Source organism: Engraulis encrasicolus, chromosome 7 (genome assembly GCF_034702125.1).
Source record: "Engraulis encrasicolus isolate BLACKSEA-1 chromosome 7, IST_EnEncr_1.0, whole genome shotgun sequence".
Taxonomy (NCBI): Eukaryota; Metazoa; Chordata; class Actinopteri; order Clupeiformes; family Engraulidae; genus Engraulis; species Engraulis encrasicolus.
Window position 1 is genome coordinate 35864062 of NC_085863.1, and position 14944 is coordinate 35879005.

General features: G+C 40.2%; 2 protein-coding genes across 4 annotated transcripts; both read right to left on the minus strand.

Moving 5' to 3' along the window:
* Window positions 1-435: 435 nt before the first annotated feature.
* Window positions 436-11266, minus strand: gps2 (G protein pathway suppressor 2). Of its 3 annotated transcripts, none has more exons than XM_063203400.1 (12): window positions 11141-11266; window positions 10414-10531; window positions 9896-10005; window positions 9651-9763; window positions 9117-9199; window positions 8205-8275; window positions 6676-6850; window positions 5697-5780; window positions 4419-4495; window positions 3544-3639; window positions 2947-3030; window positions 436-1742 (listed from the first exon to the last, which is right to left on the minus strand). In XM_063203400.1, the coding sequence occupies exons 2-12, from the start codon at window positions 10505-10507 to the stop codon at window positions 1650-1652; spliced, it is 1080 nt and encodes a 359-aa protein (XP_063059470.1). In that variant the 5' UTR covers window positions 10508-10531; window positions 11141-11266; the 3' UTR covers window positions 436-1649. The 3 variants fall into 3 exon arrangements, with proteins under 3 accessions (XP_063059470.1, XP_063059469.1, XP_063059471.1); XM_063203399.1 differs by having other exon boundaries at window positions 10787-11266; XM_063203401.1 differs by lacking the exon at window positions 2947-3030 and having other exon boundaries at window positions 10787-11266.
* Window positions 11267-12478: 1212 nt separating this feature from the next.
* Window positions 12479-14274, minus strand: LOC134452802 (gamma-aminobutyric acid receptor-associated protein). Its single transcript, XM_063203408.1, has 4 exons — window positions 13848-14274; window positions 13542-13620; window positions 13200-13318; window positions 12479-13091 (listed from the first exon to the last, which is right to left on the minus strand). The coding sequence occupies exons 1-4, from the start codon at window positions 13935-13937 to the stop codon at window positions 13008-13010; spliced, it is 372 nt and encodes a 123-aa protein (XP_063059478.1). The 5' UTR covers window positions 13938-14274; the 3' UTR covers window positions 12479-13007.
* Between the last annotated feature and the right edge of the window lie 670 nt (window positions 14275-14944).

The window sequence follows — 14944 nt, forward strand, 5'->3', positions numbered from 1 at the left end:
GGATTTAAGCAGATCTCTGACATTTTTTGTGACATACTAATGAGGGGGTCCTTGGAAACTTTTCTGGTCTTTTAGGGGTCCTGGGATGAAAACAATCTGAAAAGGGGGAGGCGTAGCAAGCACAGCTCATTGACTATACTAAGGTGTATGCCCCTTTAAGAGACCAGGGGAGGGCGAGAAGGGAGTTCCCTTAGCGCTATAGATGGCAGTGTGTGCATTACCCACCTTGTTGTCATTTGTGGGCAAGGTCTTAGTAAAAACGTTGATATTGTGAGTACCTGAACCTGTGCCTCAGGGGTTCCCATTTTGGACCAAAGAATATTTTTACAACCCCCACCCATTAAGCCCCATATTCCAAATGCCATATATACTTATTGAACATTTTAATATTAAAATTCACTGGAGAAATGAATACATGTCATTAACCCACCCATGTAAATTTAAGTTTTTTATTTTTTTCCCTTTAAAGCTTTGAACTCGTACATGTTATCATTTGTCTTTCAGATTTTTTTACATCACAAAAACCTGGCATTTGACGAGGGGTTTTAAGATTTTGTATAGGCACTGTACCTCATGTACACGTAGATACATGTATTTAATACACCAACGTTGAAAGTCATTTCCCCTAAAGGACGGGACACAGCGTCAGTTAAATGTAGGATTTATTCTTTTTTTTAAGATACATTTGCGGAAAATAAAAGTAACTTTTGTGTGATCTTCATAATTTGTAGAAATTTCTAAACAATACACCTTAAAAACGCCTTCTTACAAACATTAAAGTGTATGAAAATATCATTCATACATGTTCATATGCAATTGTGCATTTGTGTAATACATGCACAAGTACATGGTTTTTTGTGTGTGTTGTCAGTAACAAAGAGGTGCATTTTTTGAAAGAATGAGTGTGTGAGTGCTGTGAGTGTTACTGTGCAAGTGCATCAAGGAGTAAAAGTAAGGGCATTTGTCATGACATCCAAACACCTACTGAAGCCCTGAGAAGGGTTTTTCATTTAGATTTGTTTTCTTTTTTACAATTGTGTTTTAAAAACATAGCTTAACATTTGAATTTTTAGCGATAAGAGCATATAAGACTACATCCGTTTTTTCCCGGGAGTTAAAAAGGAAACAAAAAAACAAAGCGAGAGATTTTAAGGTGCACTTCATCAGGCAACCATCACAAGTCCATTATTAGCTTTAGGCATGGTTGTGAGTGACTACTCGGAATAAACATTCAAAATGGCAAAAAAATGACCTGCTTTTGTCATTTTGTTAAAATGATATACCCTGTACATACACAGAATAAAACCACAGAGAACAAAAACCACAGGAAAAAAATAACAATAAAAACAAACACATAAAATAAAGAGTCCCATGCTCGTGCAGATGGTACGATGATAATAAAGAGAGCCCCATTGCTTACTGGAGCCTGCTGAAGCACCAACCCTGAGCATAGAGCTGACAATCACTAAGCAGGTGTGGCCTGGAGCCTTTCGCGTGCATCTTCTCCTCTTCATCCTCCGCTCAACTCCTGGCATCTGAGCTCACATACCGCCACCTCCTCCTTTGCTCGATTCCTGGAACTTGAGTTCACTTGCCGGAGTTGCCGCCTTCTCTTCCTCCTCCTCCATCTCTTCTCTTGGCGTCTGAGCTCACTTGCCATGGTGGTAGAACCTCTGTCCTGATTGGCTGTGGGTGAGGTAGGCGCTCCGAGGGCCCGGCTGAGGCGAGCTCTGGAAGGAAGCCTATTGGGCGAGAGAGAGGGAAGGGCAGCTCGCGGTCAGAGGGCCGACAAAGACAGGAAGGCCGTTTCTGATCTCCTCATCACCATTGTCTACAGAGGATGTCATGATTGCTGCTGGGCTGACTCATTCCATTGCCTGGCCTGCATATAGATCATATGTCTAGCTTTCATCCTCAGAATTAGATTTGTAGGTACCGGACCGGAGGCATAATGTTCTCCGGTTGTCCGGTTGTGTGTTGCTGATTTTTGCTTTGCACGATAATGTGACTTAAACCGATTACATTTAGCAGGCCAAAGCTTTTAAGATGGCAGAATGGTCAGTTTTTGTTTGAATGATGACTTTTGAACAGGTGGTTGGATTTGCACCAAATCGTGTGTTCTAAAATTCTATAATAGGTATATAAACTGATTAAATGTTGGAGGCCTACAATTTCAAGATGGACAATTTTTTGTTTGTGTGATAGGTTTTGAACACGTGGATAGCTAGACACTACAGTATATTAGGTAGGCAGTGAACTGATTGAGTTTTAAGGTCAGCATTTTCAAGGTGGTCAATTTTGTTTGTTTGTGTTTTGTGCAATTGTTTTGTGTAGTGAATTAAAAGTATTTGTAATGAATCTATGGTTAAGATATACAGTTACTTTGTGGCTTTTCAAGGAGAACAAAAGGACACCGTTGAGTAAAACTATTTTAGGTGTAGGCATCAGAATTGACACACCGACATTGACTTCTTAAAGCCATTTCCAAGTGTTGGCATTGCTAATCTCAAGAGCATCAGAAAGTATTCAAACTCCGATCAATCTGTGATTACAATATTTTTTGTGTATGATATCTTATCCCATTCCCCATCTACAGCTTCTCAACATCCAGGTACGCACCACTGCTAACCTAAAGTAAACAAACCTCTTCACAAAGATAACATTATTGTATGGCAAGGCAACTAACCTGACTTGATGCTAAGTGAATCTCTTTCCTGCCAGTTTATTTCACATGTTTACAAGTTTGTTTATTGAAGGGCCAATATACGGTACATTAATTAACAAGACCTAACCTTAGATCACGCCAATACACCAGAATTAGTCACCGACTACGTTTCGTTTGCATTCCCTGGTAGTTTTGTGTTAAATAATTAAAAAGATAAGATAAACAAAAAGACATAATAGATGCAATAATAGGTGTCATGTTGTGTGTGTGTTAAGACTCACAGCATGTGTGGGCTGTGGAGGGGTCCCATGAGAGAAGGCCCCTGGGGAGGCTGGTCTAGGGGGATGGGCGTATGGAAGTCCACCCTGGCCACACAGGACACACCACAATCAATCACTGAATACACGTCTCATACTTGCATGCTCGAAGACGTTTAGTGTCATTTCTGGCCAATAAGTCGCACCCACATGTAAGCCACACCCACTCAAATTAAACTACATATATAGGCCACACCTCTGTAAGGCACAGATGTCCACATTATGACATAGCTCTGCAGCTAACCGTTTAATTTATAGTTGTCGGACCTAAATTAATCAACTATAAATTAGCCTCACCGTTGTATAAAACAAAGGTATCAAAGCATGAGAAAAAAGTAGCTTCTCTTAGGCTTGAAATTGCACCCAACACCATTCACATTACAGCAAAATGGAAGGCACATCCACCCCATCTACTGTGCCAGTGTAATATTTCCACCTTCCACCCCATTTAACTGATTGAAGTGGTTTCTTTGCCAGATTGATTGAAATCCAGCAACTGTAGTTTGGTCCTTGCTGCTATGACCTAATTGAATGTATACTCTGAGGTCTTGAAAGTGGTACCTTGCTGGGTGGCATCTGGACGGCAATGGACGGCGTTGGCAGCAGGCCTGCAGCACTGGCATGAAGGGCCTGAGGAGGCATGTTTCTCAGCGTGCTCTACAACACACACACACACACACACACACACACACACACACACACACACACACACACACACACACAATTAACAACATTATACATGTAAGCCTTTGCTAGTCTGTTTCTCCCTTAATATTGGTGTCAGATTCACAAAAATGCAGTTCTGGGGTGCTAACTTGCTACTAAACAGGCACAGCAAGTATGATTGAAATCCGTGTCGGTCGGGTCCCAAAGTGCCTGATTTCACGTGAAATGACCCACATATGGCCTCAGGCTGCTCTAAAACACACACACACACACACACACACACACACGATTACATATACAACTCACACAGCTTTCTTGTTAAGTAAAAACCACACCAGGGTATTCCCCAGCACTTTCTAGTTAGAACAGTCATATTGACAACAAACCCCTACCACCTAGACTAGGTCCCCTGAAAAGATGTAAACCCATATTTCTCACAAACTCACATTTCTCTGTTACTGGCTAACCCTGCCATCCACTCACCTTGACGAACATATCTATGGTAAACACTGCCCAACGTAGAATGTTTTTCTGAGAGCAGATTTAAGAAATGAAATGTGGCGCTCATTTTACAACTTCCTGAGTTTGCTCGTGTGTGTGTGTGTGTGTGGTGGAGGAGGGGTTAAAATAAACTGTCGCTGACTATTTTAGGCTCTAGTCTCTACTTCAGTTTAGTTTTATTTCTTTGTCCCAAGAGGGAAATTTGCCTGCAGACCTAATATATGGCACAATGATCAATGATACTGAACAGTGACTCAAGAGCAACTTACTGAGTCAGTGAAGCCGGATTGCTGGTTAGCGTGCTCCAGCTGTTTCTGCAGGGGAATTGCAGCACTGGGGATGTACCCTGTGAAGAGACACAAGAGAAAAGTAGAGTATTTTTTAATCAATCCGGAAGGAAATTAAGGTTGTCTTGTCTGTTTTTACATAAATACAAAAATACACAAAGACCTGATGCACATTATTGCATATTGCAGTAAACATATAGCACACACTTGAGTACAATCAGCATACCAGCCACACAAACACACACGCACGCCGTTGCATGCACTAGCAGCAGTGATTGAAAATGAAAAAGAAAAGTTGAGTGTCGCCATAGATAAGCTGCGTTTTCCCCCCGAAATCTAAAAAAAAAATCTAAAACTTTAAATTAAAAATTGAGATAAAATACTACATTTAAATTATTTAATCCAACGGTGATTTAAATATTTCCACCATTCACACCCCTCTTCACACACACTCTTCACACGCCCATTTCACCCGAGTCTCTTGTCAGTCGAATTGGAGATAAATGGCAATTTATGTTTTTTAATCAAGTAACAGATTAATCAATTTAAGTCCATTAATCGATTTATTGTTTGCATCCCTAACCCATACCCTTCAAACCAACAGCTGTGTGTGTGGATAAACAGCACTTGCCTGTGTTTCTGTCCATATTTGTTTAGAATTCATGTTAAGATGAGATGACCAAGATTGTTTAGACATCTCCCCCAGTTGCTCAGAATAAGTGCTGCAACTTGAGACTGGAAAGTCTATTCATCGGTGCCTACTACGTATGAGTGAGTTTAAGTACATTCACCAAAAATCCTACTGACTACTACGGCAGAACAACAAAATTCATGGTAATTTTGCATTCAGTGTATGTATCAACACCGCAAAAGCCTAAGGACTGCGAGGAGAAAAACACTCGCTTACAAATAGCATATCAAGTCTGAAACGCCTTTGAACCCATCATGAGTTCATATGCACAATAGACAATAGCAAGACTCATTGCTGTACTCATTTCTTTGAAGTATTCTTCTTGAAATGACAAGCATACTTTCATATTGACTTGAGTATTACATTTTTTTTGCTAGTGTGAGGAATTGGCATCCATAAGTCAATAACAACGTATTAACTTAAAGTTTGGAAGATCACCTGGCGCGCACAAGTGAACTATCGCTTGAAAAATCGACATAAAATACACATGACGACGCATTCATGCATGAACTGTGCACGGTCACGTGCATCCTGCAGCCAGCATATTTCATCCCCACCTGCTCACATACCTGACTGAGATACAAAATGACTGGGCACTGCATAGCCTTGTTGCTGGTGAGGCAGGTAGGGCATGCCTGCAAATGCCGATGCACCTATTGGAAAACACAAACAAATCAAACAGAGAAATACTACTCGGTTATGATAACACAAATGTAGTGGACAGTAAAGTAGTACAGTTTGAGGATAGGCATCATCTCGTATTTGTAACATCCAAAAGGTTAAACCATGCTCTGCTGTTTACTGTCAATACACTAGCACGCTAACCTGGCTTTTGAGAGACTGGATTCACAGCATGCAAATTAATACTTTTCTGAACCTTAACAAGTATTTGGGCTTATCTCATAGCAACAGCAAAGCCTAAATGCCGCGGAAATACTGGAGCATTGTCTGCTGCGCTCCCAGTGAACAGCAGAGCCTGTTATTTTGTATTACACTGACTAGTAGCCAAAAAATGTGGTTGAAGACAGCCTTTGTAAGCTTTGGCAAGAATTCCCTGTCAGACAACAATCAATGAAAAGCACATACCAACAAAGGTACGTAATTAAACATAAGAGCCTGTCTTTAAATGGATCAACGGTGTGTGGATTACCATTAAACTGTGTGTTGGAAAGCACCTCTGAGCTGAAAAGAGTTACATGACAGATAACAGTAGGCGAAACACAACATTGAGCAAGCAAAAATAAGTAAAATGGAAATTTCAGGAAATAATCTCATGTTAAACCTCCCCTTGAGTTAAATAATTATTTTTTTTCCTTCTGTTCTTCCAGGTATGCTCTGTTCTCAGTCTGGGGCTGTTCTAGTTCCAAGGTAGCAATTATCAATGAATCGTATGGGATCAGTTAGCTGCTAGCTGGTCCCATGCGATTCAATCATATATGCTAGCTTGTAGGTGGAACAGTTCTCCATCATTTACACAATGAGTTTACTTCCAGAAATGGTGAAGTATGGCTTTAATACTTTATTAAACCATGTGTTAGTGGAAAGCACCTCTGAGCTGGGAGCTGCTGGCGTAGCTGACAGGCACGGGCTGACCGGGGTTGAAGGGGGATTGGTGCTGGGTCTGGGTGACACCGTAGGGGCCGTGGGCCGCCTGGCCTCCAGAGTATTGCCCATGCTCAGAGGTGCCAGCGCTGAAACCCTGCTGAGACTGGTAGTGACGACCCTGTTTGGAGTGGAGGCAAAACCCAAAAAAACATGGGGACATGAACTCTACACAACACAAACAACCGGCCCTCTCGCCCACACACGCACTAAGGCACAACCGCTCGAAGCCACAGCGGTTGCAAAACTATTTCCTTCTTCAGGAAACAGTGGTGAGTCATTCATAGATCATCTCATTCTGAATGAATGACCTGAGGCAGATGGGCAAATAAAAACTGTCAAGGCAGTGAACAAATATTAATATTTTAAACGTTTTCTAAATCATTCTACTTTGAAATGGTGCATATGGATGCATATTTAAAAGGGAAATTTGTAATACTTCATTCTGCTGCTCTTCAGGGGTTTTAGAAAATACCTCATATGATTTTTTTTACCAACACGCCATTGACTTACCATGTCAAACACTATCATCAGACTACCACAAAGAACAAAAACTGATCTTCGTTACTGAAACTGAAACTGAAAAACTGAACTACTGTCAGGAGCAAATTGGAATTTTTACAAATGGATGAATTATTCAAACTGGCCAGGGGAGAGAAGTAACAATACCATATCTATAGATTTTATGAGTATATAGTCCCATTCCAAGCAAAAAAAGAACATTAGGACAGTGCATGATTATACAAAGTAGTTCAATATAACCCCCCCCCCCCCCCCCTCCCCCACCCACACCCACACACACACAAGAATGTCACCCATAAAGACTACTTAACAGAGGACCGTGTTTTTTTACAAAGTGGTAACACTTTATCTGATTTTTTTTTTTTAATGGTATACATACACTTGCACCTTTAAAGGAAACACTATACTAAGAATAAACATTTGGAGATCTTCACACACATGGTCAAGATCAAATTATTCTTTTCGGTTCTTACTCTAACAGTATGTCAACTAACAAGGTAACATTCTGCATGTTGGTGTGCTGATTGGCAGTCTCGTCGTGGCACAATAAAAGTGTTAATTCATAGAGCTGCTCATTCCTGTGGTGCAAGTGTGCAGCCCTGGTCATGGTAAAAATCCCCAGTGCTTTACAGATAAGGCGGTTACCGACACCGACCACATTGACTAGGTCCCCTGAAAACAAAAACTTTGTATTGCAAATGTGGTTTCTAGAGTTGGTTTACAAAACAAATGTGACTGCATTTGTTTTTTGGGGGATTTCATATCATATATCATATTTCATACAACATAGCCTTCCCAATGTATCGGATAGCGACCAACACCTCACCCACTATTAACAAATAGTGTGCAGTCATCACTGAAATCCCATTCCTGACATGGCAGCATCTTTCAGGAATTCGGTAGGAGTGAAAAGAAAACACATGAGGCACTTACAGGAATGATGAAGTACTTACAGGAATGACTGGAGTCTGGAAGAGCTGCTTGCTCCTCTCTCCCAGGACTCGTCCATGACTCACTTGACTGGCTAGATGTTTTTGGCAACATATTATGACCATGAGAGCAGAGAGGAAAACATTATTATTGAAAATGTACAGTATTATAATGTCAAAGAAAACTTGTTGTTGGATTTGCAAATATGTCATGTTAGGACTCACATTAAAGGAGGTGTCTGCACACTGCCAAATAAGATCCAAAAAATAAACTTTATTTAATAATAATAATTTAATGTAATACTTCAATATAAAATAATAATATACATTTAATATAATAGAACATTGCACTTTAAAGGTACACTGTGCAGGAAATGGTAAAAAAAAAAGTACTGCAACTATGCTGCTCATTGAAACTGGGCTGCCTATTGCCACATTTGATCTTTACATGAAAATTTACTAAGTAATAAACAAATATTTTCTAGTATGGTCCAAGTACAGTCATTTTTGCCGCTAAAATGGCTATTTTTGGAAATTCAAAATGGCGGACCATGGAGAAGACCCCCTTTTCATGTATGAAAAGTGCAATTTTGTCATAATGAATAGAATACATAGAATTTGATGGTGGTGGTAACTATTCATGAAAAAGGTAACATTAGTGAACGAGCAGCATGAATTCTGGAAATAAACAACCACAAGTCTCACACAATGTCCCTTTAATTAAATAAAGTTCCTTTTTGGAGGTCATTGGGCAGTGTGCAGACCTACCTCCTTCAACTGTCCGACACTTTTATCTAGCACCTGCAAAAAATATTTTTGGATGCGTGCGCCCAACCCTTAACGATAGAAGGGTTCATGCAATTACACAATTATTCATCAGTTATTATATGGAGTCGTCATTGTGAGATAATCCTGAACAGGCTTGATGGTGCTGACCTTGCATGCTCAGTAGGTGCTGCCCTGAGTGGCCAGCCATGTTGCCAGACTGGTAAGTGGCTGAAGTTAACGTGGTCATGTCACTGCAAGCGGAAAACACATTTGCAAAAGAAAGCACATTTACAGAAGTCATAAATCAACCTGACTCTGCTCTGTTGTCTTAAAGCAAGAGATGAGATTAGCGCTTCACTCTTAACAGAGGAGAACAATTCAACAGGCGTTCAGTCATGACATATTATCTTTAGAAAACATCTGTGCAATGCAATGGTGACCCGTGAGCAGATAGCAAATTGCCACATCACTACTCAAGACCGTTTCAGCTATATTTTCTAATAAACGCAGAAAATCCCTTAAATATTTGCTTCTGCAATACTGTACTTGCCCCTTTTATAGTGAAACACCACTGCCAGTACGAAAGAGCTGCACTGTAATCAATATTACGATCACCAATCCTTCACCACTGCTTAATTACTTCTATAGAGACAAACAAGGTGAAAATTTGCTTTGGAAGTGAATGTGCAACAAGGTGCTCACCTTTGCTCTTTCCGCCGTCTCTTTTCCTCCTCGTGCAGGACCTTCTTGAGCTGGAGGAAGAGCTGGTGCTTCTCTTCTTGCAGGCCTTGCAGTTTCTCCCCCATCTTCATGATCTACAAAAGAAGGTAACATGTTCAATATCTAGAGCAACAGATTCCTCACCATTGGCTGGCTGCACTGTGACAAATGCTGAATTATTGTTTGAGTTATGGAAATTAGTCATTTGGATGTGTCCGTGGTCACACCTGTTCTTTGGTCTCTTCTAAAGACATGCGCTCCTCCATCTCTTTCTTGCGCTTTCTCTCTTCCTCTTCTTTCAGTTTTTGTTCCATCATTTTGTCAACTTCTTCTTCCTCTGCACAATAAGAACAAATCATTTGTCATCCCCTCAGTTCCCTTTATGCTGCTACTACTACTGTCCGGGTCATAGTAATAAGACTGTTAAGAACAATTTATCCTTTTGTTATGTTCATTACTATAGTGTATCTGTAAATTACAACACACACTTTATTGGAGAATGCAGAAAAATGACAAAAAAAATGTTTTCATTAATTCATTTGTTTGGTATTGGCATTTGGTATTGGCATTATACGCCATATCTGGTACGTAAATGTGTGCCAGGAAATGTTTTGTTTATTCATGAACAGACATGTGCATTTCAACAGCACAGCACAAACGACAGCAAATCAACTTATTTGGCCTACTCAAATGTTGAGAGCAGGGAGGTTGAACTGTAATGTACATGAATAGGGAAGCAGCTGACCTTGGCGTTTTCGCTCCCTCTCGCGCATGATGTGCTTGTGCAATGCCCGTGCCATGGCATTGGACAGTTTGGGCCTCTCCAGAAGAGCTGGCATTATGGTTGGAATCGGAGGGGCCAGCTGTTGAGGGGATAGAAAATATACATATATTGCTACATCCAAACCGGAAAAAAAAATCAACAACAGCATTTTTAAAAAAATAATAATTTAATCTCCATCTGGAGTAAATCAAATGTTACTATTACGCTGGCATTTAATGAAGTGCGTCTTAAAACACTGAAGGCTTTGAGAATATTAACTCCTTGCACAAAACTACAGTATTTAAAAACACCGCCTAACCTGTAGTTAGGCTACACCAACACACCATTGACTTACCATGTTAAACCCTAACAACGTCTGACTACCACTAAGACAAAAAATATGAACTACTGTCAAGAGCAAATTATCCTAAATAGCAACGGCTGGCTAAAAGTCGCAAGTACAGCCAATTCCCTGATCTTAGGAGTCAGAATGAGCCAGCTGGCCAGGCGGTGGCCTTGCTGAAGGAACAAGGCGCAGGCAGATCACTTGCTATATGTAGCTCAGTAAAAAAAATAAAATCCCTTTAGCTCTAGAGCTGTCAACAGCATCTGATGGTAGCTTGGCCAGCTAGCTCCATGACACACCTACTGAAACGCTAACAAGCCAACAAAATAGAAAGCGTAATTAACAAAATCCTCTTCAACGCACTTTTGTCCGTGTCTGAGAATAAAAACTGTTGAGCTTGTTTGATGTTATCTGTCACATTAATTGTGAAAAATGAAATGGGGCCCCTGACAGTTTGCTAAAATGAATACACATTCGGTTGTCGCATTTCCGGTGGGCTGTTCAGTCGTCGCAAAAATAATACGTTTATGAGTCCAGCAAGGCGGAGGCAAACGTCAAAATCCAGATAGCAAAAAGAAGGCGAGCGACAGCGACCCCTGCTGCCACCGTTTTCAGACTAATAACACAGCCCTTATAAAATAATACCCCTTCTTGTTACAATTTCCTGTAAGGCAGGGGTGGGGGACCTTTTTCATTCGATTCTTCACATTACAACTTCAGATTGCTCCAATGGCCTTGGAAGTCCTTCAAGGGCCGTACTATGAACACAAACCAGGATCTCCCCTTGCACTAAGAGGCCTATATTGAAGGCAGCCACCTTTACAACAGACCCCACCTTATCTAGGTCCCCTGAATATAGCTTGATTGTATTGCAAATTGACTTTTTAAGATTCCTTTACAAAACGTCATATTTCATATGAAACTGCATAACGTTAAAATTGTGTAGGGGCCCGGATAAAACGGCTTCAAGGGCCGCAAATGGCCCTCGATATAGGCTAGTTCCCCACCCCTGCTTTAAGGGCAGTAAAACACCATGCATCACTCCAACAAAAGATGTATATAAATATCCCTGTCACAATTCTAACTTTAGAGTTTGATATTTTAAGCAAAATGCAAGAGATTTGTGTCACATACTCACAAGTTGCATGGTCATAAATAGAAAACTATTATATTCCAATTCTCTTATGCACACTGCATTTGCTTCATAATGTATTATGTATGCACTTCTTGTTTAAGTAATGAAAGCACAGCAGAGGAGCAAGTGAGATGATACCCAGTAGCTGTTGTGAGTTTATTAAAAAGTAAGCAAAAGAAAACATGAAATTCAGAACCATGTATATCCCTAATTAGGTGAAGTAGTTCAACATGGCAATTAATAGGAGTTTGTTGGAACCCCTTTTTGTCAAATTTAAATAAAAATTGGAATGTTGAAAATGTATGGTGACAGTAAACATAAATGAGAATTGGACAGCTACGCTGTTTCTTTTTCTCTATGTGAGCTAGAATAGATTCACATTAGGGGGGGAGGAAGAATCAGTTTGTGGCGCTTGGTGTTTGGTTCTGTGTTGCCTCACAGAATGGTATATTAATTAAAATACTGCACCATCTGTGTGGGCTATTTACTGTTATATATTTTTTCTGTTAAAGAGTCTGTATCCATAGCCCCTTGTGTTAACATAAAAAAAATAGGAACGTCCAAAATAAGACATTGGTTTTTTTTATACATTTTGTATTGGTTTCAAGGTAACATTTATACAATGTTTGACAGCATGTTTGCATGGCATATAAAGGAAAAATGCGTGGCATCTATCGACAAAGAAACAGCAAACCCACACTGTATTAAACAATGGCAAAGAACGAAACATTTAAAAAACAATGCCATACCATCCGTATGCATACAACGACCACTGTGCATCTGAAAATAAAACACGACGAAAGTAAATCATGATCCCATTAAGTGTTTGTGGATTTGACAGTTCTAGAACAGCTGTAAGCAAGAAGTGAGCTTGTATCAAAAGAGGACAGACATTCTAAAATGAGCGTGCGGAGGCTTGGAATGGGAAGCCTTGCTGTAGATTAAAGACTGGAGTACAAATAAAAGGCTATAAACATGGATTAAAGGTCATCAGGGTACATCCAGAATGGTAGGAGACTTTCCTCAGTTTTACTCATTATTTTTATTGCAAGTCCCTGATGTTCTTGTCTTTATTGTTTTTTAAAGCGGTGGGATCTACATGCTTTGTCTTCGGTCTCCTCCATAGACACTCTCATCACTGTAGGCAATGTAAAGGAAGAAATCTTCTTCGTGGTGCTCCTGAAAGACAAGAGGAGGTGGTTACTGACATATACGAGAGAGAGAGAGAGAGAGAGAGAGAGAGAGAGAGAGAGAGAGAGAGAGAGAGAGAGAGAGAGAGACATTTACCTGATACAGCTGTCCCATGGTTGCTGATGTTGGAGGAATTACATTGTTGACAAAGAAGAAGAGGGCATCCTCAGCCCTGAGATGAATTCTCTTCCTGATCAGGAAGTAGAACTGTCCCACTTCAAAGAGGATTTTAACAGAAAAGATAAACATGATTGTTCAAAAAAAATACAGAATTCATAGACAGTGGGGTAAAACGTTACATGATTGACAGTAGGCCCATCTTAAAATTAAGGTTTTTAAAGGAACAAATTCGCCATGAAGCTTTTCCATGAGATCACAAAAGAGTAAATACAGTACAATACACACAATACAAAGTAGGCTAATAATGTGTAGGCCTACCCGTTAGGTCCGACGGCACAAGGTACTTCTTCTTATCAAGATCTCCAATTCTGGCCTTGGGAGCTTTCTCCACAATCACCTGAAAACAAAATTAGAAGCTGAAAGGGCAACTAGCTCTAATGTAACCAACTAATCTTTAACAATGTTACGAACTGACAGTAGACTCGGTGTAGCGGCTACATTGTAGCATATGTTACAACCAATTCATGTCAATGGTTGCAACAGCCTGTTTATTGTTGATGCTAGCTCGATGGCAACCTCGTTTGTTAGCTAGGCACGGACAAACGACCGAACCTTGATACTTACTGGCACTCTGTCTGGATACTTCTTTCTGATTTTTTCACCTTCTGATCTCCTCTTCTCAAATGAATGTTCTTCTTTGTACATAAACTTCATGGTTTCTGATGGGATTCACTAAACCCCGGTGTAAAATTCAGTCCTTTCGAAGTCCAACACGTCTCCAAGTAGCTAGGCTAATGTTTACAAACGGGAGCTGGATTTTGACTATGACGAAGCGGAAAAAGCTCCAACACGGAAGGACGGTGAAAACGACGTCTAGTTACTGGGATTACACGAGAAGGACGAAATAAAAACAAACATATGTCGACTTGACTGATTACTCTGTCAGCGTGAAACTACAAAGTGAATGTCACTTTTAATCGACAGACACTTCCGACACAGATATTCCTATTTTGGTCTAGTAGGGTTGGTTCGATATGGCTCCGCCCTCTTGTTTTCGCTAAACCAATGGACACCCTCTGAAATGCCCCAGAAACAAATGCACGTGCACACCCCCCATCTGATTAAATTTGGTCATATAATAAACAAGACAAAAAATCCTACATGTTTTCAAGTACTTTTGAGGTCTGCACACTGAAAACTGGAAACAAATTGGCAACATTATGTGCAAGGACACTTCCAAGTGTAATGTACATTACACAAACATTTTAACTCACATAAAGCCTCTCTTACATCTAAAATACATTTTAAAACTCAAATGACATCATACACATGGTATGGCATTGTTTGCAATGGATAAACGTCCCTTAGAGTTGGTACAGAAAAAAAAACTAAACAAACAAAAGTGTATGTTACAGACTGGGTGACTCATGTTGTAGGTAAATGGGTCAGAGGATAGCCAAGCAAAACAAAGCAAAACATGGGGATTATCTTGCATGCAGTTTGGACCTTTGACACATAGATTACGGTTTCAGTTCCTCTCATTTTTGGGGGGAGTAAAAAAGATTGACCAGCTGTGGTGATTTTTTTTTCATCACTGGTCACATGTTGACACTTTGAACTATTTTACACCCCCCAACTTCGCAACAATGTCGGTTAAATTCTGGTGATTCAACTTTTGGTGATAATTCTGTGATTACAAAGAAATCCTCTTGGTTTAAGCC

Coding starts and splice junctions, on each gene's coding strand:
- gps2 (XM_063203399.1), bottom strand. Junction 9,764..9,895: donor TAGAAGAGACCAAAGAACAG/GTGTGACCACGG, acceptor CTTCTTTTGTAG/ATCATGAAGATGGGGGAGAA. Junction 8,276..9,116: donor GCACCTACTGAGCATGCAAG/GTCAGCACCATC, acceptor AAAAACATCTAG/CCAGTCAAGTGAGTCATGGA.
- LOC134452802 (XM_063203408.1), bottom strand. CDS start 13,937: ATGAAGTTTATGTACAAAGAAGAACATTCATTTGAGAAGAGGAGATCA. Junction 13,621..13,847: donor AGTATCCAGACAGAGTGCCA/GTAAGTATCAAG, acceptor TTTTGTTTTCAG/GTGATTGTGGAGAAAGCTCC. Junction 13,092..13,199: donor CCATGGGACAGCTGTATCAG/GTAAATGTCTCT, acceptor CTTGTCTTTCAG/GAGCACCACGAAGAAGATTT.